The 25,465-nt window shown below is 37.5% G+C and overlaps 1 protein-coding gene across 2 annotated transcripts in view; it reads right to left on the bottom strand.

Annotated features, from left to right (window-relative positions):
• MTA3 (metastasis associated 1 family member 3) overlaps positions 1–25,465 on the bottom strand; it is a 126,785-nt gene that overhangs the window by 41,221 nt on the left and 60,099 nt on the right. For both annotated transcript variants that reach the window (XM_054728493.1, XM_054728492.1), the window contains exons 8-9: positions 24,499–24,598; positions 7,483–7,671 (exon numbers count right to left, since the gene is read on the bottom strand). In XM_054728493.1, coding sequence (XP_054584468.1) covers positions 7,483–7,671; positions 24,499–24,598 — 289 coding nt within the window. The remainder of the gene's footprint in view (positions 1–7,482; positions 7,672–24,498; positions 24,599–25,465) is intronic.

The following is a 25,465-nucleotide window of genomic DNA, read 5'->3' as shown; positions in this document are numbered from 1 at the left end:
AGATATTGAAAACCTATTTGAAGAAATAATGACTGAAAACTTCCCCCACCTGGTGAAAGAAATAGACTTACAAGTCCAGGAAGCACAGAGAACCCCAAACAAAAGAAATCCAAAAAGGACCACACCAAGACACATCAAAATTAAAATGCCAAGAGCAAAAGACAAAGAGAGAATATTAAAAGCAGCAAAAGAAAAAAAGTTAATTACCTACAAGGGAGCACCCATACGATTGTCATCTGATTTCTCAACAGAAACTATGCAGGCCAGACGGGAGTGGCAAGAAATATTCAAAGTGATGAATAGCAAGAACCTACAACCAAGATTACTCTACCCAGCAAAGTTATCATTCAGAATGGAAGGTCAGATAAAGAGCTTCACAGATAAGAAAAAGCTAAAGGAGTTCATCACCACCAAACCAGTATTATATGAAATGCTGAAAGGTATTCTTTAAGAGGAAGAAGAAAAAAGTAAAGATAAAAATTATGAACATCAAATACATATCTATCAACAAGTGAACCTAAAAATCAAGTGAATTAAAAATATGAGGAACAGAATAAACTGGTGAATATAATAGAATCAGGGGCATAGAAAGGGAGTGGACTGATAATTCTCAGGGGGAAAGGGATATGGGGGGTGCAGGAAGAGACTGGACAAAAATTGTATACCTATGGATGAGGACAGTGGGGGGGAGGTAAGGGCAGAGGGTGGGGTGGGAACCGAGTGGAGGGGAGTTATGGGGGGAAAAGGAGAAACTATTGTAATAATCTGAACAATAAAGATTTATTAAATTAAAAAAATTAATAAAAATAAAGTAACTTTTAAAAGAAAAAAAATACAACTGTATTCTGTCCACAAAAAGCCCATTTTGGACATAAATAAGATAAAAATAAAAGGATGAAAACAAGATATATCATGTAAAAAAATAAAGTTTTAGTAATTATATTACTAGAAAATAAAGTAGACTTCACCACAGAGAGTATTACCATGAATAGAGAAGCATGATTTAAAGATAAAATGGTCAATTCACCATGAGAACATAACAATCCTAAATGTGCATGTACCTAATAACAGAGTTTCAACATAATTAAAGCACAAACCTAATTACAATTGAAAGGAATAATAGAAATTCCACAATTATAGCTAGAGACTTTTAATGCTGCTCTCTCAATAAGTAATAGCTCTCTCAATAAGTAATAGAACAAGTAGACAGAAAATCAGTAAGGCTTCAGAAAACTTGAACAACCCTATCAATAAAATTGATCTAAGTAGCATTTACAGAACATTCCACCTAACAGCAAAATATCTATTCTTTCCAAGAGCACACAGAACATTCACCATAGCAGGCTATACACTGGGTCAGAAGCAATCAAACCACAAAAATGTAAAATTTGGTTTTTACCGAATATGTTTTCTGATCAGAACAGAATTAAACTAGAATTTAGTAACAGAAAAAATATATGGGAGAAACAAAACATCAAGCCCAGACAGTGTGGTTCAGTGGCTGAGCGTCAACCTGAGAACCAGGAGGTCATGGTTTGGGGTGCGTGTGGGAGGCAACCATTCGATGTCTCTCTCTCACATTGATATTTCTTCCTTCCTCCCTTCCTTCCTCCTTCTCTCCCTCCCTCCTTTCCACTCTCTTTAAAAGAACAACAGGAAAACCCAAACCTGGCCCACTATTAACCAGACAGACTCAATCCCCTACAATAATGACCTAGAAGAAGAGGCATGCTCATTTCAGAATACAAATACTGCTTAACTCAGCCTATGTTGTTTACACAGGATGTTCCATATCCACTCAAAGATAGAAGACATTAAAAAACAGCATGAAAATAAATGTCCCATTTTCAAGAAATAAGTCAGGCAACAGATATAGACTCCAATATGACCCAAATATTGGAAGTATCAGATATTAACACGTTAAGTGCCATGTCAGTCACCAGTAACTGACACTATACTTTCCATCCGGACTGGTCAGTCACTGGTGCAGCCAGCATACCTACCGGTGAAATCGGATATCGCAGGCTAAACGGAAAGGAAGACAAAACAGGCTTGGCACTTAACCTGTTAAACTATGATAATTATAACAAAGGATCCAGTTGAAAAGGTGGACAACACAAACAGATGGCGAATTTAAACACAGACAGAAAGCATAAAAAAGAATAAAGTATACATGTGAGAAAAAACATGCTATCATGTTTGAAGAATTCCTTTAACAAGTTAATCAGTTTGCTGGATATAGCTAAGAAAAGCATTAGTGTACTAGAAGATGAATCAATACAAATTATGCAAACTAACACACAAACAGAAATCTCAGCTCTAGGAAACTAAGTGAACTACAGGTAGAATAATTACAAAGAAAAACACACCCAGGCAAAATGTAGTAATAACACTACTGAAAACCAAAAGTAAAGAAAAACCTTGAACACAAAGAAAAAGAAACTTACATAAAGAGGAACTTTCTCATCAGAAACTGCATAAGCCAAATAAAACATCTTTAAAGTACTAAAAAAGAAAATAAATGAATTCTAGAAAGAATAAAATATCTTTTTAAAGGAAACAGTAAAATGTTTTTCAGGCAAAGCTGAAATAAATCATTACTAGCTAAACATATGCTACCAATAAATGATTGCGTTACAAGAAATGTTTCAAATAAATGATTTAACATTCAACCTTAAAACGACACTAGGAAAAGACAAAGCACATTAGTCCAAAGCAAGCTGAAGGAAGGAAATAATAAACATAAAAACAGAAATTAATGAAACAGAAAGTCAATCAAACCAAAAGCTGGTTCTTTGCAAAGATCAATAAAATTAAGAAAGCCTTAAAGCCAGACTGATGAGGGAAAAAGAGAAGAGCTAAATCACCAGCATCAGGAGTGTGAGAGGACACATTAGCTCATGTGTCCATATAAGGCCTTAAAGGGGTAATAAGACTATTATGAACAACCTTATGACAGTAAACTAGACAACCTAAAGTGGATGGGAGCAAGACAGAGGAATAGGAGCTACCAGTCTTGGTCTGCCCTCCCCACCCAAAGAAAAACAAATAGTAAACAGGCAGCTATCAACAGACAAAAATAGCCCTGGGAGGTCACAAGACTCAAAATAAGAACCTACAGCAACACAGTGGAGCAATTAATGAATTTCCACACAGAAAGGATCACTGTGGAGACGGCTTAGCTGAGACATCTTAAAATGGCTAAGAACAAAGAAGAAGGGTGGAAGCTATCAATATAAGCCATGAGGTGTGTGCCACTGAGGTTCCCAGTGACCTGCTCTACAGAGGGCCCGGCAGCCTTTGCCACTCATACAGGCCAGGACAGAATTCCTGCAGCTTTCCCAGCACAGGACTCCGCAGTGCATGCTGGCATGGACCACAGCAGCCTTCTCTGCAGGAAAGCTAGCACCTTTTGACACTGAGGTAACTAACAGCTATTGCTGCCGCCAGGAGATGCTACTGGGTCACTCCCAGAAGACATTGCTGTGCCCCCATTCCTGGAACAGGGCTGCCAGTCTCTACCTCCAACTCTGTGCATACCCTGGACCCCAAAATCCTGGCTGCTCCACATGTACCTGTACTTCAGACCTCAGCTCCATAGCTGTTCCACATGTGCACACATCTCAGGTACCAGAGCCATGGAAACTGGCCAGCACCCAGACCCTACACTGCTGCTACTCAAGGAGCACACATGTTCCACTCCTGGCTCCGTGACGGATCCAACTGTGTCCATGCCTCACACCAATACCACCAAAGGTCCCTCGGAAGCCAGACCCATTGCCAAGAGGGATCCCTTGGCTAGGATATAGCCCCCTGAGAGAAAAGAGATCAGGAGGTTCCCCAGCAGCCATTGTCACTGAAGGCTGTACTAGTCCTCACTACCACAGCAGAGACCATGGAGGACCCCTGCAGTCTTTAGCAACATTGACTTCAGCTGATGGAGCTGAATGTGACCACACCACCTGACCTACTTGGGAGCCGGAAACATCAGGCCCCAATAAGCCAGTGCCCTTGCACCACCTGCTGGTGGAGGCCTTTCCCCACCAAAAGCAGCCTGTAAGCTATGGAAGAGGTGACTGCTCTATCGAACCCACAGACATCAACACAAGCCCACGAGGAACATGAAAAATTAAGGAAACATGACACCAAAGAAACACAATAACTTTCTAGTTACTGACCCCAAAGAACTGGATATCTACTATTTGCCTGAAAGAAAATTTTAAAAATATTGTTTTAAGGAAGTTCAATAAGTTATAAGAAAGTACAGATAGACAATGCAATAAAATCAGTAAAACAATATACAAACAAAATGAGTTCAACAAAGAGACAGAATAATGAAAAGGAACCTAACAAATTCTAAAACTGAAAAATACAATTAATTAAATGAAAAATACAATGCAGAACATCAACAACAGACTTGATTAAGCAGAAAAAAAAGAATATGTGAACTAAAAGACAGATCATTAGAAATTATTCAGGGGGGTGGGGGGAGAAAGAGAGTGGATCCAATTAGCAGAAGGAAGGAAATAACAAAGATCAGAGCAGAAATAAATGAAGTGAAAACTATAAAATTAGAAAAGATAAATGTAACTAGGAGCTATTTTTTAGAAAAGATAAAACAAAACTGACAAAACCTTTAGCTAGACTAAGAAAAAAAAAAGAAGACCCAAATACAAAAGCTTATGTTAAGAGACTATTATGAACAAGTATATGCCAACAAATTAGATAACCTAGAAAAAATGGATAAACTCCTAGAAACATAAAACCTACCCAGACTGAATCATGAAGAAATAGAAAATCGGAATAGATTATAACTAATATGGAGATCTAATCAGGGATCAAAAACCTCTGATCAAAGAAAATCCCAGGATCAGATGTCTTTGCTGGTGAATTCCATCAAACATTTAATGAAGAATTAATGCCAAGTCTTTTTTACATCCTCGCCAACACTTGTTATCTGATGTCTTTTTTAAAATAGTTGTACTAACAGGTATGAGGTGATATTTCATTGTGGTTTTGATTTGTATTTCCCTAATGATTAGTGATGTTGAGTACTTTTCATGTACTTGTCTTTCACCACCAAATATTATATTAGTTGTGGGCTTGTCATATATGGTCTTCAGGTTTATGTGTTACTATTACCCGTATAGGGGGTGGAGATGAATAATTAGTTTAAAAACACTCCAAACTACAAAAAAAACACACCTTAAACCCTTTGGGCAGTCAGCCTTCTGGTATTATATATTCATAATATATATATATATATTCATATATTATCATATATTCATATATTATCATATATTCATAATATATATTATATTCATAATATATACTTATATATATTATGAATATATATTATATATTTATATATTATATATTTATAATATATTATATCATATATATTCATATATTATCATATATTCATATTATATATTATATATATAATATGAATATATATATGTAATATATGTGTGTGTGTGTGTGTGTGTGTGTGTGTATATATATACACATATATATATATATATATTATTGACTTTTTACAGAGAGGAAGGCAGAGGGAGAGGGATAGAGAGCCAGAAACATCGATGAGAGAGAAACATCCATTCAGCTACCTCCTGCACACTCCCTACTGGGGATATGTCCACAACCAAGGTACGTACCCTTGACCGGAATCGAACCTGAGACCCTTCAGTCCGCAGGCCGACACTATCCACTGAGCCAAACCGGTTAGGGCTGGTATCATATATTCTTTAAGGTTTTTGACACTGGTGGAAAATTTCAGTCTCCAAAATACTACAAATCAACAAGCAATCTAACTACCCTCAGCAAAAACTAATATATACCATAATGCAAATTTACAAGAATTTTGTTAGATCTTGAAGGTAACAAAAACCATCTAACAGCATTATTACTGTCATACTCATTTTCATACAGTTCTTTTATCTTATATCAATGTCAGCCTCTGTGTCTGAGTATATTGCACCAAGCTACTCTTCAGAGAGTTACTTCCTAGTCCTGTGTTAGGTGCCTGGGAGTGCTGTCAGCAAGTTTCATAAATCATGTATACTTATCCATTTGCTGTTTTCTCCCTTTACCATAAGAGATCCAGCTGACATGCCAGTTAACTCTGTGAAGCCATTTCTGATTTGACTGGCACAATTGATAGTTCCCCTCCCAATACCCCATAATACTTGTTCATATTGCTGACAGAAATAACTATATTTCATTTTAGTTGGTGTATATGCTTCAATCACTTGATGTTGACTATGAACTCATTCCCTGAAGTAACGTTATGTTTCTGTTGCATGCCTAGTGCCTACCTGAAGGCCTGGCATGCTGCAGATGCTCAACAGACATTTACTGAATTGAAATGGGTCCAGAAGAATTACTAGGACATAAAATGAGCATGTCACACTCAGTGCAGGGAAAGTAGTTTCACTTTAATGTTTCTCATCTTCCATTCCTTTGTCAGACCTGTGGATTTTGTTCTTTAGGGGGCTTTGTTTTTGTGGTTTCTATTTAGTGGTATGGTACATTAATAGTACCATAGTAATAACATCACACTGGTGCATTATTCTGACCATCTGAAGCTAAATGCCACCAATGCATTTTAAATCCTCACCTGCACCTCCTATAAATTGAAATCATGACATATAACAATCTGGGTATGAATGAAGTTTTGCCAGAAGAACAAATGTTAGTGACACTAACAGCTTTAATTATCATGTTTGGAATTTAATGTATCCATATTGATAGTAATAATTTTTCTTAAGGAATAATTCAAACAAAAATTCAACAACATAAAAGGCAGGATATTAACTCGCATCAAATACTTCATAGTCTATAAAGATTCTATTTTCATAATTTTTTATAAAGAATGGCTGCTATAGAAATCTATTTATAGACTTCTCAAATGGAAATTTCTCCATTTCAAAGAGACTATAAACTTAATTAGAGCAATTCCACAAAGACAAAAGGAACTACATAATAGGAGAAAAGACTATCTAATATTTAAAGGGCAAATTAGATACTGCATATCATTAAGAGGAGTCAAAGATAGAAAGCCTATAAGGCAAATTCTCCTCCTCTGCTTTCTAGGTTGTTTCCACATTAAAGGTCCACATCAAAATTTTAGGCTCAACATTAGTCAGACAACTAGAAAAACACTGAAGGTCTAAAGGAGGGCAACAAGCTTAAGAGGCAGGACTTAGATATATTTAGTACAAATGGTTAGACATATTTTAAACTTAGACCTCAGAAAGGTGAAGAGGATGAATTCATACTGCCAAGGTTTACAGCATAAACTTAAGGCCTCCTGGTCTTATTCACAATTACTTCCCAGAATAAATGTCAATTTCTCCCTTTATAATATTGGCCTTCATTCTGTGTTGAGCAGATAAAAATTACTAAGTCACAGATTTCTAAAACAAATAAAATATCCCCAACCTCAACATTTTATATCATTCACAATTTTCTACTTACAAAGTCTTGACGTATATCATTGAAGTCTTTGCCATATTTTTCCAGTGCCTCTTCAAACAAAGTAGCTTCAGAGGCTGACCATTCTTCCATTTCATCTCTGCATAAAACAGGTCCTCCAAGTGGCACTAGGACACTTATTGCACTGCTCAAGTCATAGCTGTGTCTATATAATGTATCCATAGCATGAAACTAAAGAAAACAAACAAAATGGAGAGAAAAGATCAGGCATAAATGCAAACCTCCTAGATTACTTAAGAACAGATACTGAAGTACATTATGCACTTAATTAACAACCATATACTGAGGTAGTATTTTCTCACAAAATTAAAAAAAATTTGAACAACAGATTACTTAACAATTGTTTAAAATATCATTTACTGCTTTAAGAAAATGTTGATTTGTGCCTTTTAAGGTGTGTATTTTTTTTTTTAATAAATCCAATTGTTATAGCAACCTAACTATGGATATCCAGGACCTCCAGGCATTAAATTGGAAATCCTGTATGTTTCATCATCCTTTCTGTTAAAAATGCCAGTCACTTCAGCTACTGTACAAGGCTGGCACAGCCTTCCTGAAGAAGATCCTAAAAATAGATCATGTTGCCTGGCCAGCATGGCTCAGTGGTTGAGCGTCTACGTATGAACCAGGAGTTCACGGTTCGATTCCCAGTCAGGGCACATGCCCGGCATGCAGGTTCTATCCCCAGTGTGGGATGTGCAGGAGGCAGATGATCAATGATTCTCTTTCATCATTGATGTTTCTATCTCTCTCTGAAATCAATAAAAAATATATCAATGGGGGGGAAATCATATGTCAGAGAGTGAGAAAAAAATTTCTCAGATTGAATTAAGAAAATAATGGACTAAGAAAGGAGAAATAGAAAGAAAGAAATGGAACTGAGAATGAATGATAGTAAGACAAAACAAAATTACACATCTGTATAAAACAAAACAAACAAAAATACTTATCCATGTTAAGAGTTAACTTGGTTGAAATTTTTAAGACATGCATATTTCAAGGAAGAGTGATTTGAAGAATAATTTGAAAGGAGAAAAGATAGGTTACAATAATATAACTGGCTTTTTGCAAAAGTACCTTGGGTGTAACATTTTCCTCCTATCAGGAGAGAATAAACTAGGTTCCAAAACTTCAAAACTTTTAAGTTTTGAAAAACGTGGTGGTTTTTTTTACTGGAGAGAAAGAGATTCATCCACAACATGTACGCCCATTTGTATACAGGAAAACTGCAAAATAGGACAACTGGTTCTACTTCTGGATAAGCATGTAGGTGTGGTGCAGGTTTGGCGGACAAGGTGATCAAATCTTGTCAAGTAAGAACTAGTTCTGTTTTAACTTTCTGACACATGAAAGCCAAGTCTTGCACCTTTTCTTTTTTACATGAAATATCTTCAGATATTTATTTAAAATTTCATAAATGGGGAGGTGTCATATCTACGTGACAAATGTCTTAAAATTTAATTTATAAGTTATCCCTAAATATCTGGTAGGGGGCAGTAGAGAGTTCTCTCTTAGTACAAGAGCATAAAATAAGCTCAAATATCAACTACCATCTGTTAAAGAGTAAAATATTATTAGCAAAAGTATACATTAAACTATGTATTTATACTGTGATATATTAAGACACTGAATAAGAGTATTGAATATAAATTTGTTGACATAGCTAAAGGCAGGATGTAGGACACATAGACATGTTTAAATACAGTAACTAACTGCTTTAACAAGGCTTAGCATCTTACTTAAACCATTAGACTACGTTTACACAATTGAATACTACGCTGCTATACGAAAGAAAGAACTCTTACCATTTGCAACAGCATGGGATGGACCTGGAGAGTATTATGCTAAGCGAAATAAGCCAGTCAGAAAAAGGTAAGTATCACATGATCTCACTCATTTGTGGAATATAATGAACAACATAAACTGATGAACAAAAATAGATCCACAGACACAGAATCATTGAACAGACCACCAAATCTCAGAGAGAAGGTAGGGGCGTGTGGGTGGGGGATAAAAGATCAACTTGTATGCATAACCAATGGACACAGACAATGGGAGTGGGGAGTGAAGGCCGGGGCTGGGAGTCGGGGGCAGGCTGGGAGAGGACAATGGGGGGAGAAAAGAGGACATATGTGATACTTTCAACAACAAAGAATTTTTTAAAAGAAAATAAATAAATAAACCATCGCAGTTAAATAAGCAATCTAAACTTACACCTAAAGGAACTAGAAAAAGCAAGACAAATAAAGCTCAAAGTGAGTAGAAGGAAATAAGAAAGATCAGAGTAGAAACAAACAAAATAGAGTCTAAAAAAAAAAATACAAAAGCTCAATGAAACCAAGAGCTGGTTGTTGAAAAAATAAACAAAATTGATAAATCTTTAACCAGATTCATCAAGAAAAAGAGAGGACCCAAATAAAACTAGGAATAAAAGAGAAGTGAAACTGATACCACAGAAATACAAAGAATTATATGAAAATACTTTGAACAATTATATACCAACCATTAGATAATCTGGAAGGTAAGAATAAATTCCTAGAAACATACAATCTTCCAAGACTGAGTAAAGAAGAAGAAAATCTAAACAGACAAATAACTACTAACAAAATCAAATCAGTAATTTTAAAAAAACTCCCTATAGACAAGTCTTGAACCAAATGGCCTTATAGATTAATTTTACCAAACATCAAAGAAGAATTAACACCTGCCCTTCTCAAACTATTCCAAATGAGGTTCCCAAACTCATTACCCTTATTGCAAAATCAGACAAAGGCATTAAAAGTAATAAAATAGGTCAATAACCCTGATGAACACAGATGCAAAAATCCTCAACAAAATATTAGCAAACCAAAATAAGCAATAAGTTACAAAGATAATACACTATGATCAAGTGGGATTTATTTCTGGGATGCAAGGTTTGTTCAGTATCTGAAAATCAATTAACATGATATAATCACATAAACAAAACAAAGGACAAATACCAAAAGATCATATCAATAGATGCAAAGAAAGCATTATGAAAAAAATACAGCATCCATTTATGATAAAAACTCGTATGACAAGTGAGATTAGAGGGAACATATCTCAACATAATAAAGGTCATATGTGACAAATACACAGCTAACATATTCAACAGGAAAAAGCTAAAAGCATTTTGGTTAAGATCAAGAATAAGACAAAAATATCTATTTTCACCACTCTGGTTCAACATATATTGGAAGACCTAGCCACAGCAATCACACAAGAAAAAGAAACAAAAGTCACCAAATTGGAAAAAAGTAAACTGCCATTATTTGCAGATGACATAATACTATAGAGAACCCTAAAGATTCCACACAAAAAACTACAAGAACTGATAAATGAATTCCGTAAAGTAGCAGGACACAAAATTAATATTCAGAAATCTGTTGCATTTTTATATATCAACTAGAGACCCGGTGCACGAAATTCATGCACGAGGGCAGGGGAGAGACCCTCAGCCCAACCTGCACCCTCTCCAATCCAGGAGCCCTCGGGGGATGTCCAACCGGCAGCTGGACATTCCTCTCACAATCCGGGACCTCTGGCTCCTAACCACTCACCTGCATGCCTGCCCTAACCACTCTGCCTGCCTGCCTGATCCCCCTAACTGCCCTCCCCTGCTGGCCTGGTTGCCCCTATTAACTTTTTTTAAAATCTTATCCCCTTCACACACAATTGTATTTGACTTCCTTATTGGCTTCTCCCTCTCACACAATTTTTCTCTCCCCTTTATGTAACACTTTTTCCTACTGACTCATCATTTATAAATGCCCCCCTCCCCTTTTCCTTCCCACCTTAATTTTTTTCTTCACTTCCTCCCTCAGACCTGCTTTGCTCCCTCCCCCATTTCTTCCTTCTTCCCATTCTCCTTTTAAGCTCTACTGGCTCCCCTTTAAAACTTTTCTTCCCTCCCTCTTTCTCTCTCATCCTACCTTTCCCATACATTCTTCTCTACGTACTTCCACTGTTTTAACATCTATCTACCTGCCTAATTATTTACTATCATTTATCTTTTTTCTTTTCTGACTCCTACTTTTAAAATCTGTCCCCAGTACACAACTATACTTGATTTTTATTATAGCTCCTACAGTTCACTCATACATCCTCTTTCCTTCTTTAACTCTGCTGTCTGCTGACTCCTTTATAAAGTTCTTCCCTCCCTCCTTCCCTTCTTCCCCATCCTCCCCCCTCCTCCCTCACTCTTTCACTCTTTTTACAGGCTAATTAAAAATTCTATGCTTTTCGTCCTGTCTTAGTACTGACTTCTTTCCTCTCTGGGACCTGTAGCCGCCTCTGTCTGGGCACTCGGGCCCCTCTCACACCGGCTTTGAGGGGCTGAGCAATGACGCAGCTGTGTCTTGCCTACTGTGGCCCGCGCTTCCCCCCTCCGAGTCGGGGGAGGGTCCTGCCTGGCAGGGCCGGCGTCCAATCGCGGGGACACTGCATTAAGTGCGTGCATGAGGCTTTTCTCCCATTGCGCGCCGAAAGGGGGGGACGGGGACGCGGAGGCCTTTCCTGTCCGGGGGGGACGCGGAGGCCTTTCCTTTCCCCCAGTGTGCCCGCTCTCACGCCTCGAGCAGCTCTCCATCCGCTCCCATCCCGAATTCGCAGGTGACGGGCATGCTTGCACAGGCCCGGTCGGGCCCGGCTTGTCCTAGGGGGCGCGTTCTGCCCAGGATGCGAGCCTCCGTTCGGGTCGGACGGGGCAGATGAATGGATGGACGGCTGGAGAAAGCCACAGCAGCTTCCCTGTGGTGTGAGGGTCGCCTGTGTTCTCCACGGTGGCAGGGTCGGGTCTGCACGGCGGGAGGAGGCTTTGAGGTTGTGTGCTTGGGAGGATCGACCGGCATCCTGGGCATCGTGGAGCCGCCCTGCGTGTCTGTGGCGATGGGATTCCCGCGTTGTTTACCCGGTGGCCCGTCAGGTCCGGTGCCTTACCTCGACATCCACTCCCTGTCATCGTGCCCGGGCCCTTCCTTTATGTTGGGTCCACACCCTCTTGATTTGCATGCACCTCGCACCCCCCTGGTTGGTGTCTGCCGACCGCGCCCCAAGAACTGGCCTTCTGCCATGTGGGTGTTACCCTTTGCCCCCCCCACCACCACCACTTCAGGGGTGGGGGGTTGGTGGCATCCCCAGGCAGAGTGCTCTTGGACAAGGCATGGTGTCATGGGGGGTTTGTTGGGCGCATGCACCTGGGAGAAAAAGAGGACTCCGGCGCCGGGTGAGGGACGCAGCCTCACTTCCCCAGCCCGGCACCAGGGCAGGGAAGCGAGCCTCATGCAAGTACGCCTGCTGTGCGCGCAGCCTGTTGAATGGTCATTACTGTGACACTGTAACAGACAATTTGCATATTATCTCTTTATCATATAGATTATATAGATAATGAATAATCAGAAAGAGAACTTTAAAAACAATCCCATTTACAACTGCAAAAAAAGAAAAAGAAAAATAGCCTGGCCAGTGGTTGAGTGTTGACCCATGAACTAGGAGGCCATGGTTCAATTCCCCTTCGGGGCACATGCCTGAATTTCAGGCTCAATCCCCAGTTGGGGGTGTGCAGGAAGCAGCCAATGCTGACTCTCTCTCATCATTGATGTTTCTCTTTCTCTCTCCCTTTCTCTTCCACTCTCTGAAATCAATAAAAACATATATTTTTAGAAATAAATTTAACCAAAGAGTTAAAAGATCTGTACTCAGAAAATTATAAGACACTGAAGAAAGAAACTGAAGAATACACAAATAAGTGGAAGCATATACTGTGCTCATGCACAGGAAGAATTAACATTGTTAAAATGACCATACTTACCCAAGCAATTAATAGATTCAACACAATTCCTATCAAAATACCAATGATATATTCACAGAAATACAACAAATAATCCAAAATTGTATATGGAACCACAAAAGACCCTGGATAGCCACATCAATCTTGAGAAAAATGAACAAAGTTGGAGGAATCACACTACCTGATATCAAACTACACTACAAGGCTACATATAATCAAAACAGCATGATTCAGGCATACAAGACAAATTAATGGAACAGAATAAAGTGTCAGACATAATTATTTGATCAATTAATATTTTATAAAGGAGGCAATAACATACAATGGAATCAAGATAGTCTATTCAGTAAATGGTGTTGGGGAAAGTGGACAGATACATGCGAAAAAATTAAACTAGAGACCACCTTCTTACACCATATACAAGAATAAACTCAAAATGGATTAAAGACTTAAATGTAAGACTCAATACCATAAAAATCCTACAAGAAAACACAGGCAGTAAAATCTCTGACATTTCTCTTAGTAATATTTTTTTTTATATATTTCCTCGGACAAAGGAAACAAAAGAAAAAAATAAACAAATGGGACTACGTCAAATAAAACGTTTTTGCACAGCAAAGGAAACCATTAACAAAATGAAAAGACAACCCACTGAATGGGAGAACATATTCACCAATGATACATCTGACAATGGGTTAATATCCAAAATTATAAAGAATTCAAAAAACTCAATACCAGAAAAAACACACAAAAAACAACAACAATCCAATTAAAAAATAACCAGAGAACCTCAATAGATATTTCTCCATAAAGGGCATAGAGATGATCAATAGACATATGAAAAGGTGCTCGATGTCACTAATCATCAGAGAAATGCAAATTAAAATCAGAAAGAAATATCACCTCACACCTGTCTGAATGACTATCATCAATAATTCAACAAATAACAAGTGTTGGCTAAGATGTGGAGAAAAGGGGATCCTCGTGCATTGTTTGTGGAATTGTAAATTGGTACGGCCATTTTGGAAAACAGTATGGAGGCTCCTAAAAAAATTAAAAATAGGACAAACTTATGACCCAGCTATTTCACTTTGGGATATTTATCTGAAAAAATCCAAAACACCAACTCGAAAATATATATGCATCCCTATGTTCATTGCAGCATTATTTACAATAGCCAAAATAGCACAAGTCATCAATGGACAACTGGAAAAGATGTGGCACATGCCCAGCCAATATGGCTCAGTGGTTGAGAATCAACCCATGAACCAAGAGGTCACTAGTTTGATTCCAGTCAGGATACATGCCTGGGTTGTGGGCTCGATCCCCAGTAGGGTGGGTGCAGGAGCTAGCTGATCGATGTTTCTCTCTCACTGATGTTTCTCTCTCTCTATCCCTCTTCCCTTCCTCGCTCTCTAATAATCAATAAAAAGTATTTTTTAATTATAAAAAGGGGAGAAGATGCGTAAATATATTTAATGGAATATTACTCAGACATAAAAAAGAATGAAATCTTACCATTTATGACAACATGGATGGACCGAGAGTATTATGCTAAGTGAAGTTAAGGCAGATAAGAACAAATACTATATGATTTCACTTATAAGTGAAATCTAAAAAATAAATGAACATACAAAACAGAGAAAAACTCATAGATACAGAGAACAAACTGATAGTTGCCAGGTAGGAGGGGGTTAGGGAGAGTTGGGTGAAAAAGGTGAAGGAATTAAGAAGTACAAATTGGTAGTTATGAAATAGTCATGTGGATGTAATGTATAGCACAGGGAATACAGTCAATAATATTGTAATAACTGTGTTTGGTACCAGGTGGGTACTAGACTTATTGGGGGAATCACCTTGTAAATTACATACATATCTAATCACTATGCTGTACACCTGAAACCATCAACTTCCTAGTTATAATCACAGCTAAGACCACTGACCATGTATAGTCTTTTGCTATGTCACAGTCGTAGAATAATAACCTCAACTTTCAAGTAAATTTCTTCTCATTCTTCTGTAGCAGGGGTTACAAAAATTGTTAGAATTAATCTTTATTTTTTGCTTGTGCTCTGCAAACTCCAGCATCCCTGAAACTAAATGATTATTGTTTCTGGATATATGACTTATGAAAATGAAAAGTTCAATAGCATTTATTGATCCCTTCAATTAATAATGTATTTTCATAAATGATTATTTTGTTATTTTTTTAATCCTCACCAGAGGGTATGTTTAGAGAAAGGAAGTGGGGAGGCGGGGGAGACAAAGAGAGAGAGAGAGAGAAATACCAGTTTGACAGTGACATATCGATTGGTTGTCTCCCATACCACCAGAGATGGAAACTCAACCTAGATATGTTCCTGACTGGGAATTGAACCTTCAACCTTTTTGTGTATGGGACAACAAGCCAACCAACCAAACCACCCAGCCAGGGCCATAAATGATTATTTTAAAAACTCCTATATAATAAAAGACTAATATGCAAATTGACTGAAGGGCAGAACAACCAATCACTATGACGCTCACTGACCACCAGGGGGCAGACGCTCAACGCAGGAGCTGTCCCCTGGTGGTCAGTGCACTCTCACAGGGGGAGCACCGCTCAGCCAGAAGCCGGGCTCATGGCTGGCGAGCGCAGTGGCGGTGGCAGGAGCCTCTCCCACCTCCATGGCAGCACTAAGGAGCCATCTGTCGGACATCCCCTGAGGGCTCCCGGACTGCGAGAGGGCACAGGCCGAGCTGAAGGACCCTCCCTCCCACCCCAAGTGCATGAATTTTGTGCACCGGGCCTCTAGTACTTATAATGAGTAACAAAACTAAAAAAGATTAAATGGTACTCAAAATCAATAATTATACAAATTAATTATGTTGCTGAGATTCCTTAGGAGGTAGAAGTAATTTTTATAATTAACGAGTGCTATGAAACCAGAAGTGACAGAATTAAATGAGTTTTTCTCAACTGATATTATACCAACCACTCAAAGCATAAATGGATTTTCTGTCTTTTGTTCACGTTAGATGAATGAAAATGCTCTTCTTATAGTCACTTTTAAAACTGATAATGAGCTATTATCTAATAAGACTTCAAAGAACCAATGTACTTTCTCAACCTTTCTAAATGGTTATGACCAAAATCTCAATTGATTACAGAGTGTTTGTGTTACTAAACTGTGAAGTAAGCATTTGCTTTTGGAAGACTAGCTCCTATATTGTGCCACAACTCAAATGGAAAGAATGGGGCAGACTCACAGCTTACCGGGAGCTATGAAACCTCCAAAGCCCACATTTATTCCATAGCTTAGAAGAGAGTGCAATAATCATCAGTATATGTACAAAATAAACATTCCCGTCAGGCACATGCACTGTGGAATTCCTAGGGAACAATTCTGTTGAAATCGATAACTAACTTCACAAAGGAAAGCAGATCACATTATGTGCTTGGAGTTCCTATTATTAACTCCATCTTTCTGGCACAGATAGCAGTTTCTTTTTTTAAATTTGTCTTTATTGTTGAAAGTATTACAAGTGTCCCCCTTTTTTCCCATTGACCCCCTCTACTCCAGACCCTCCCCTCCAGCATAGCAGTTTCTTTTGAATAGACTTTTATTGTCTAATCTTACACTGAAAATGTATTCGTAAAACATGGAAGACACTTTCTATAATCGAAGAGACAAAGCCCAGTAGCAAAGATTCACAGAAGTAAGCTAAAAAAAGACATAGGAGTTTGACATATAACCAATGACTATGGTTTATCAGTAAGATAACAAAAAGCTAGACATACATACTAGAGAACATACTGGCTGATTCCATTTATATGGACTTTGAGAAAAGTAACAATTAATTGATAGTGAGATAAGTATGACAGTTATTACTTCAGAAGGGAAGTGGGGGACACTGATAGGAGAGGGGCGTGAGAAACCTTTTTGGGATTCAGGATGGTGTTTTTTTTTAATCTACACCTGGTGGTTACATGTAAATATATATGTAAAAATGTATAAGCTGTGTACCTAAAATATACGATACTTAATACACTTTACTGTATATATAGCTTAAAGTAAAAGAACTTAAAAACGAAACATAAAAAACTGAATCTTCCCTCCAGATAAATACAAAGTTGCCATCTTTTCAATAGCTATACAAATAACATACAAGATCCATTCAAATATAAATTTTAAAAATCATAAGAACAAGCTGTTTTCTTTAGCAGTGAAGGTGTTGTCACATTTCATCTCATTCATAACAGATGGAGATGACAAATAGAAATATTTTAAGAGAAAGACTGACAATTAAATCCTGGCAGTGAAATTCTCATCTTTTGTTCATTAAGCAGAATCACACTATGGTAGACTGGGTTATTCTTTAGCAAATATTCACTTCCTCCCCTGGACCTCCATTGGAGGGTATTCTTCTCCTCCACTGAAGTTGGATCTGGACATGTGACTTGACTGGCCAATAGGATGTTTAGACATGTGACTTAACAGAGCCCTGAATGTGTTTTTACATTTGGACTTGCCCTCTTGTGCTACTGACTTTTGTCAACAGAAGAAGACACATGAAGGAGATCTGGTCACAACCTGTAGCTTGGCACCTATATCAGCCCAGTCTAGTTCAGCAGAATCCTAGACAAAGAATGTACAAAAAAAAACACCAATGCTTGTTGTTATAAGCCACTGAAATTCTGGGCAGCATGATGGATACTGTGTTTTCCCTTTGAAAATAAACTTATTTAGCCAGTGCTCGAAGTGCCGTGAACAGACAGCCCTCAGCTGTTGGTCCTCTTTGAAATTATCTCAATTTAAGAAACATTCATCACCCAAGGCCATGCTCTCTTCTTAGGGCGGCCTGCAACCAATGATTCAGGAGTGTCAAGGCCTAGACCTCCACACTGATTTGGGAGCAACCCATGGAGTCAGCTGAGGCCTTCATTCACATTGCACCATATAGTCCACCTTCTCCCTCTATTCAATCCTGCCAAGTACTTACCCCAGGGGTCCTCCCTAATAAATTTCCTGCACGCAAATCTCCACCTCAAGGTCTGTTTCCCAGGAACCCAACCTGTATCATGTAACATTATTTTGACGACGGCTGATACACATAATAGTCAATCAGTTGATTTTGATTTTCTGTATTGTATGTCTATTTATTTTTGTTCTTTACTATTTTCTTTGTTTTATATTTATCTGGGTTTACTCTGGTATTCTTATTCCAGACATTTAAGACCAATTTTTAACCCACTAATTTTATTAGTCTACTTCAGGGGTCCTCAAACTTTTTAAACAGGGGGCCAGTTCACTGTCCCTCAGACCGTTGGAGGGCCGGACTATAGTTTAAAAAAAACTATGAACAAATTCCTATGCACACTGCACATATCGTATTTTGAAGTAAAAAAACAAAACAGCAAAAACACCTGCATGTGGCCCGCGGGCCGTAGTTTGAGGACGCCTGGTCTACTTAATCAATATTTAAGATTATAAATACTATAACTACAGTATAATACTCAGATTCAGGAAATGAATATTGCTCTAGTACCATTATGTAATCTAAAGGCTTTAGTCCGGTTTGCTAGTTGTCTCAGTAATGTCCTTTATAACAAAAGAAAATTTTTTTTCTGGTTTAAGGTCTACTTGAGAATCATTTATTGCATTTAGTAGTCATATCTCTTCAATTTACTTCAATCCTGAAGGAACAGTTCCTGTTCTGTCTTTCATAATCGTGGCATTTTGAAAAGTACAGGCCACTATAATTATTGTTGTTGTTATTATTATTGAATGTTCCTCAATTTGGGTTGTGGTTGTAATTAAAATAAGATTTTATCCAACTTAAGATCAATTTGGTCCGTTATGTCAGTCTAGGAGATTTTTCCTAAGTTTCAAATTTATCAACACTTATTTATTTATTTATTTATTTTATTGATTTCAGAGAGGAAGGGGGAGAGAGACAGAAACATCAGTGATGAGAGAGAATAACTGATCTGCTAGCTCTTGCATGCCACACACTGGGGGTTGAGCCCACAACCTAGGCATGTGCACTGACCAGTAATCAAACCAGGCCATGCCCCCCACCAGTGCACAAATCCTGTGTGTGTGTGTGTGTGTGTGTGTGTGTGTGAGAGTGAGAGAGAGAGAGAGAGAGAGAGAGAGAGAGAGAGAGAGAGAGAGAGAGAGAGAATGATAAAGAAAATGTATTAAATGTTAACATTTGGGGAGCTGGGTGAAGGAAATATAGGAAATCTCAGTGCTACTTTTATATTATCTCAAAATACAAAGGTAAGTTTTAAAAACTATAAACCCACACCTTCATTTACTCACATTTATAAATCCATATCTCTTAACCACTAACCCTAGACAAAGAACTTAAAACAATTTTCATTATATTTCTCCACAGCTCAGATCTACAGTGACTTTTCTGATGCTTCTTAAATTCACGGGAGAAAAAGTAGACTGAAAGTCTACATATACCAAAAAGAAAAAGTAATTTAAGCTTAAATTTGAAAGAAAAAGATGGATAAATATACCTTAACACACACAAACAATTCTCTGAGGACAATTTGCAGTATTTCTAAGCTCATTTAGTATTATTTTAATGATAATCAGACAAAAAGAAGTGTGCGTAATGTAGAATATTACTGCCTTAATGAAGTATTTAGAAGAAAAATTTCATGTTGCATATTTTTTACTGCAATGATAATCCATTAGTTCTAATTGTACAGCTTTGCTTATGAGGTGGTACTCATAAGCAAATTGACTTTTTAAAAAATTACATGAATTGTCACTTTATCAATTTTATATTCATTTTGAAGACTAGATTTCTGGTGTACTAGTAAGTTAATGCCTAAAATGTTAACCAAAAGATTTATATATTCTACTGAGTACAATTTCTTTAAATAATGTGATGACTATGATTTTCAAGCTCTCTTCAAATCTCCAGTATCCTCAAGGTCCTAAATGAAAAGTATGATTTGAATAGGACTCACAAATAAAGAGAATCACGCGCAAGATTGATGACTACCATTTTTATAAAGGTTAATATCTGATGACTAGGATTATTATTGGTTAAATCAACTTCGTCTTTTTTCTAAGTTTTTCTTGATGGGAAATTCTTTTACTATAAAAATTATACCTGTTGTAATGAGAAATTATAGAGTGATATTCTTGTAACAATCATACTAAAACGTGTGGTTAATCATGGCCTAATGAACTACAATGACAGTAAAAATGGCATCACAAAGTCCCTTATAATGCTACAAAATCAGAAGTAAAGGAGACTCAACAAAGATTGTGGGGGAAATGCATCACTGTCGTCGTCGTCATCATCATCTCAACAATAACTAATATTTATTGAGCTCTTACATGGTACCAGACACTGTTTAAATTATTTACAAGCATTATCTCATTTAATCCTCAAGCTGATGCTACATAGTAACTCAGAGACAGACCCTTCTGGAAGTTGGAGAAAGGGTGCCAAAGGTCTTGTTCAGGACACTGAGACATCGCCTGCTTTCTCTCCCAGTGAGGACAGGGCCTGAAATGAGGTTTCAAGAGGCATAAAAGCCCAGTGTTTGTGAACACTACCTTAAGTGAAGGATATAAACTGTTGATTGTAATTTCTTCTGGTATGTTGATGGAAGCTCAAAAAGACTTGTGACACAGCTATAAATCAGATATCTTCCATCCAGTCTGGACAGCCAATGTCACAGAGAGTTCTATGCCCCTCAGGGAACCTAGAGCCCAGGAAAATCAGCCCTAAGGCATGTTCTGGAGAGCTACTACAGTTCCATCAAGTTCTATATGCTTGGATACACTTATTAGCAACTTACAGAGGTATGTCTATAATACCTCTTCTTGTCAGACCATGACCCCTGAAGCAGGGTGGATAGGTTGCATTATTATTTCCATTGCAGATGATGAAACAGACACAGGGAGGTTAAGTCACTTGCATAAGACTATATGGATCATAAGCTACAGTTCCAGGGGAGGAAAACCATAGAATCATAAAAGTGTATCCATTTGCATACAGTTCCAGGGGAGGAAAACCATAGAATCATAAAAGGGTATCCATTTGCATAAGTCAGACCATTATTCACAACAGCCAAAGGTATAAGCAATCCAAGTTTTTATTGATGGGTGAATGGATAAACAAAATGTGATGCACACATACAATGCAATATTATTATTTAGCCTTAAAAAGGAAATAAATGCTGATACATACTACAAAATGGATGAAACTTAACTAAATGACATTAACTAAGTGAAATAAGCATGTCATGAAAGGGCAAATAATGTATGGTTCCACTTACATGAGGTATCTCCAATAGTCAAATTCATAGAGACAAGAAGTAAAATTATGGTTGCCAAGGGCTAGGGAACAGGCAATGGGGAGTTACTATTTAATGTGTACAGAGTTTCAGCTGATGAAAAGTTCTGTAGATGGTTGGTGCTGATGGCTGGTTGTACAACAGTGTGGCTACTTAATGCCAGAGAACAGTATACTTACAAATGGTTAAAATGATAAATTTTACTGGTATGTTGTATATATTTTACTACAATTTTTAATCAAGTTTTTCCTACTTAAATTTTTGTATGACTCCTGGTCTTCAGATTGTGTTTATAGCTCTGATGATACAATATTAGAACTCAAATATATATCATCTTAGTGATGAGATGCACTCAGTAAAAGATTACAACAATGGAATAGAAATAATATACTCCAATGACCTATTTTTAAAAAAATCTGTCCCAGAAATAGAAATTAAGTTGTTCATTCTCAAATATTTACTGAACACCTAGTGTACTAGTATATGCCAGGGAAAATGTTTGTTGCTAGGGATTCAACAATGAGGAAAAACAGATTATTTATACATTAATGAATATTACAAGGTGACACGTGGGGAATGGGAAGGAGAAAACAGACATTAAGCAGATTAATACAAAAATGAGAGTTTAATTATAAACAACTAACATGGAGGAACATAGTTGGTTCTCTGCATGAGCACATCACAAAGTAGCCTGCCCCAGAAGACTGAGAGTTACCTAGGTGGGGCTATGAGAGTATTCAGGTAAAGAGAACTGGACATGCAAAGGTCCTGTAACAGGAGGCAAACCATGGAACCAAAGGAAGGATACAGCCTGGCTAGAGCCCAGAGGACACAGAGGAAAGTGTGGGCAAGGGACTGAGGAACAGGCCAGACAAAATCCCCTAGTCTTGTCGCCTGGTGGTTGTTGTTTTTCACCCTAAATGCAATCAAAAGCCACTGAAAGGATACAAGATGGGAGACAGCAAAATCAAAGTTGCATTTTTAAAAGATCACACATAATATCGGAATTAGAGAGGTTTCAGGATAAAATTTCCTCCCTACTAAATCAACACATCCTGACCTTTCCCAGAATCAGACTTAGCATGGGGAGACCTAAGTTTCTAGTCCTGATTCTGTCACTAATTAAATGTGAATCTTTATATAAGTTACCTCACCATTATCTCTAATACAGTCTATCCTAGATGACTTCTAAAGCCCCAAACAACGCAAAAAATTCTTTTTCTGGGATCCTACCTTCCAAACTGTTTAGTCCTCAGAGTCCAGGCAAAAGAGAAATCCAGTACCTACACAATTGCCTATTCTCTGAGACTGAGGCTTTGCCCCTGCCATACCTCCCTAACAATGTACATGGCACTCTGCCCTCCAGCCACATGGGTGTAGACAACAAACAGGAAGTAACAGGCTAGCACATCCACCAACTACTACTTACTAACCACCTCAAGGTTTACTTTGTTCTAAGGAATTTTGTTTCCTCAAAGGGGTAGAGGAAAGGTCAATGTAGTTATTGTTGTAAACTGATGATTTTTTCCTTTGCATATTGTACAAAGTACACTTTCCTTTCTTTTTTTTTTTCACTTTACTTTTTAATGAAACGAAGGTGAAATCTATGAAGCCTCCATGGCTTCAATACTCTAATAATATAAATCTTATTATATATCTTAGACTAGCAGTGTTTGAAATTCACAGTCTAGCTATGAGGAAGTTAGACCTGGCAATCTGCTGGTAGATTAAGTACCTGCTCCTAAAAAATTACTGGAGATTTGACAAGTGGCATACATTGATTGTCTTGGATAAATGGATGTGTCAGGTTAGGAGTGCTGAAAGCTCAGTTGCAGTCCTCACAGGAAAAGCCACAAGAAAACCACCTGACAGGCTACCCAGGTTCTTGCAGTTCTCCAACCCTGCCCTCTCTGCACTGGGAGGTCTTCAGATGCATGGTCTGGTCACCTGATGGAGAAAGGTACTACCTGATCTCTTACAGGCCTGCAAACACTGAAAGAAAAGAAAGAACTTGACTCTCCAAATTCAGCTGAATGATCAATCAATTTTCATTTAAAGGCACAAAACAACTTAGCCTTTCACATGTTCTTTTTGGAAAACAATCAGCAAAACTCATGTCATCAACATATTAATAATCAATTTTTAACCAGCCCCATTCATTTTTCTAGAAATGCCCCAGGATCTTATATTTTAGCATCAAAGTGGAAGGCCTGACACAGCTGGGCAAACAGTATTAAAGATGCAGATCAGGGCATCTGAAATAACAAAAGGCGATTTCTTCCTGCCATCGCAACTTCTAAAAGATGTCAATTTCATGGCACCAAAAACATAATTTCAACACAAGAACAACATATAGAAAGAGTCCAAGTAAAGCTGAACTTAGACTAGGTAGAGCAGGAAACCAAGAAGGCATTTAAATGTTGTAGATCTTCAGTGCTGCCTAATCCAAGATAGATAACAATAATAATATTTAAATCCAAGCCATTTTAGCGAGAATGAAACAGAAGACTAATCTGGTAGTGAGAACTCCTCAGTAGGAATCAAGAACAGATCCAAATCCTATCTCTGAAACCAGTTGTATAAATGGACCAAAACAGAATTTCCTGAGCCTCTGAGTATACTTATGCTAAAAAAAATAAATAACAATTATAGTAATAAATAATTTAGGATATTAGATGTAATATAAAAGTGACCTCCAGACTGCTAAATACTAAAGAAAACAAAAGAGATGAAAACACTGGAGGATCTGAAAGTACCTGCCTAGAAGGAACACAAGAGCCAAGATATGCTCTCATGTCCATAACACTGCTATTTTGGCTTTAAAATTAAACAAGTAGCAGAAGAAAAAACCCTAAAATTTCAAAAAGCATCTTACCAGGGTGATGTCTCGAGAAGCTGCAGCTGCGCTCATATGCAAACTCGGCTGCCGTACAGAACTGCTGCAATCAAGGGCTCGAGCGAATGTCCCAACAGCACTAAATAAACCACAAAAACAAAGAGAGAAAATCAAGACACTGTTGTTGTTTTTATATTTAAAGAAACACATTTTGGTAGTGAATGAAAAATCAAGTTCTTGGATGTTTGAAAATCAAGTACCAAATAAAAATAGTATTTTCTATAAAATTTAAGAATTGACAAGCCAATTTACCATATATGAGTCATTACCATTAAATTAAGAAAAAGTAGATTGTGAGGCATAAAGGAGGGAAAGATCTATTTTGAAACGCCACAGAGTAAACAATTTGGCATTCAAATGTGCTAAAAAACGAGAAGTAAATTAGCTAGAATTCAACTATTACTGCAAAGCAATTTCTGACCCCCTTTTTTAGCCCAAATTGTGAAATCCCAGTAACATTTTTCCTTGAAATATAGTCAACCTCTTCTTATGAGGCCTCAATATATAATTCCATTTTAAAGAATTACCACACTGATTATCATATGATTTAGAAAGACTTCCCACATGTAATGAACCCTAACTTTAAGAAATAAAGCATGAAACGACAATGACTTGCTCCTTGTCTATCTCTCTTTTAAACATGTTAGCTGAGAAAAAGTTTTTAAAATGTTGTAATTAAAATATAACACGTGAACAAAAAAGTACACATAGTACACATAGTACAGCTATGCAGTTGTGGCAAAGTGAATGCATCCATGTCACCAATATCCAGGGTCAAGAAACAGAAGATGACAGCACCCTACACTACTCCCTCTCTCCCTCTTCCTCCAAAAGAACCACTATCCTGGATTCTAACACTACACTACAGGTTCATTTTACTCATTTGGGAACTTAAATAGAACCAAATACTATGTACTCTTTTTGTGTCCATCCTTTTTTGTTCAAA

The sequence above is a fragment of the Eptesicus fuscus genome, chromosome 16 (assembly GCF_027574615.1).
Source record: "Eptesicus fuscus isolate TK198812 chromosome 16, DD_ASM_mEF_20220401, whole genome shotgun sequence".
Lineage (NCBI taxonomy): Eukaryota > Metazoa > Chordata > Mammalia > Chiroptera > Vespertilionidae > Eptesicus > Eptesicus fuscus.
The sequence above is the reverse complement of the archived record's forward strand: the minus strand, read 5'-3'. Positions and strand labels throughout refer to the sequence as shown.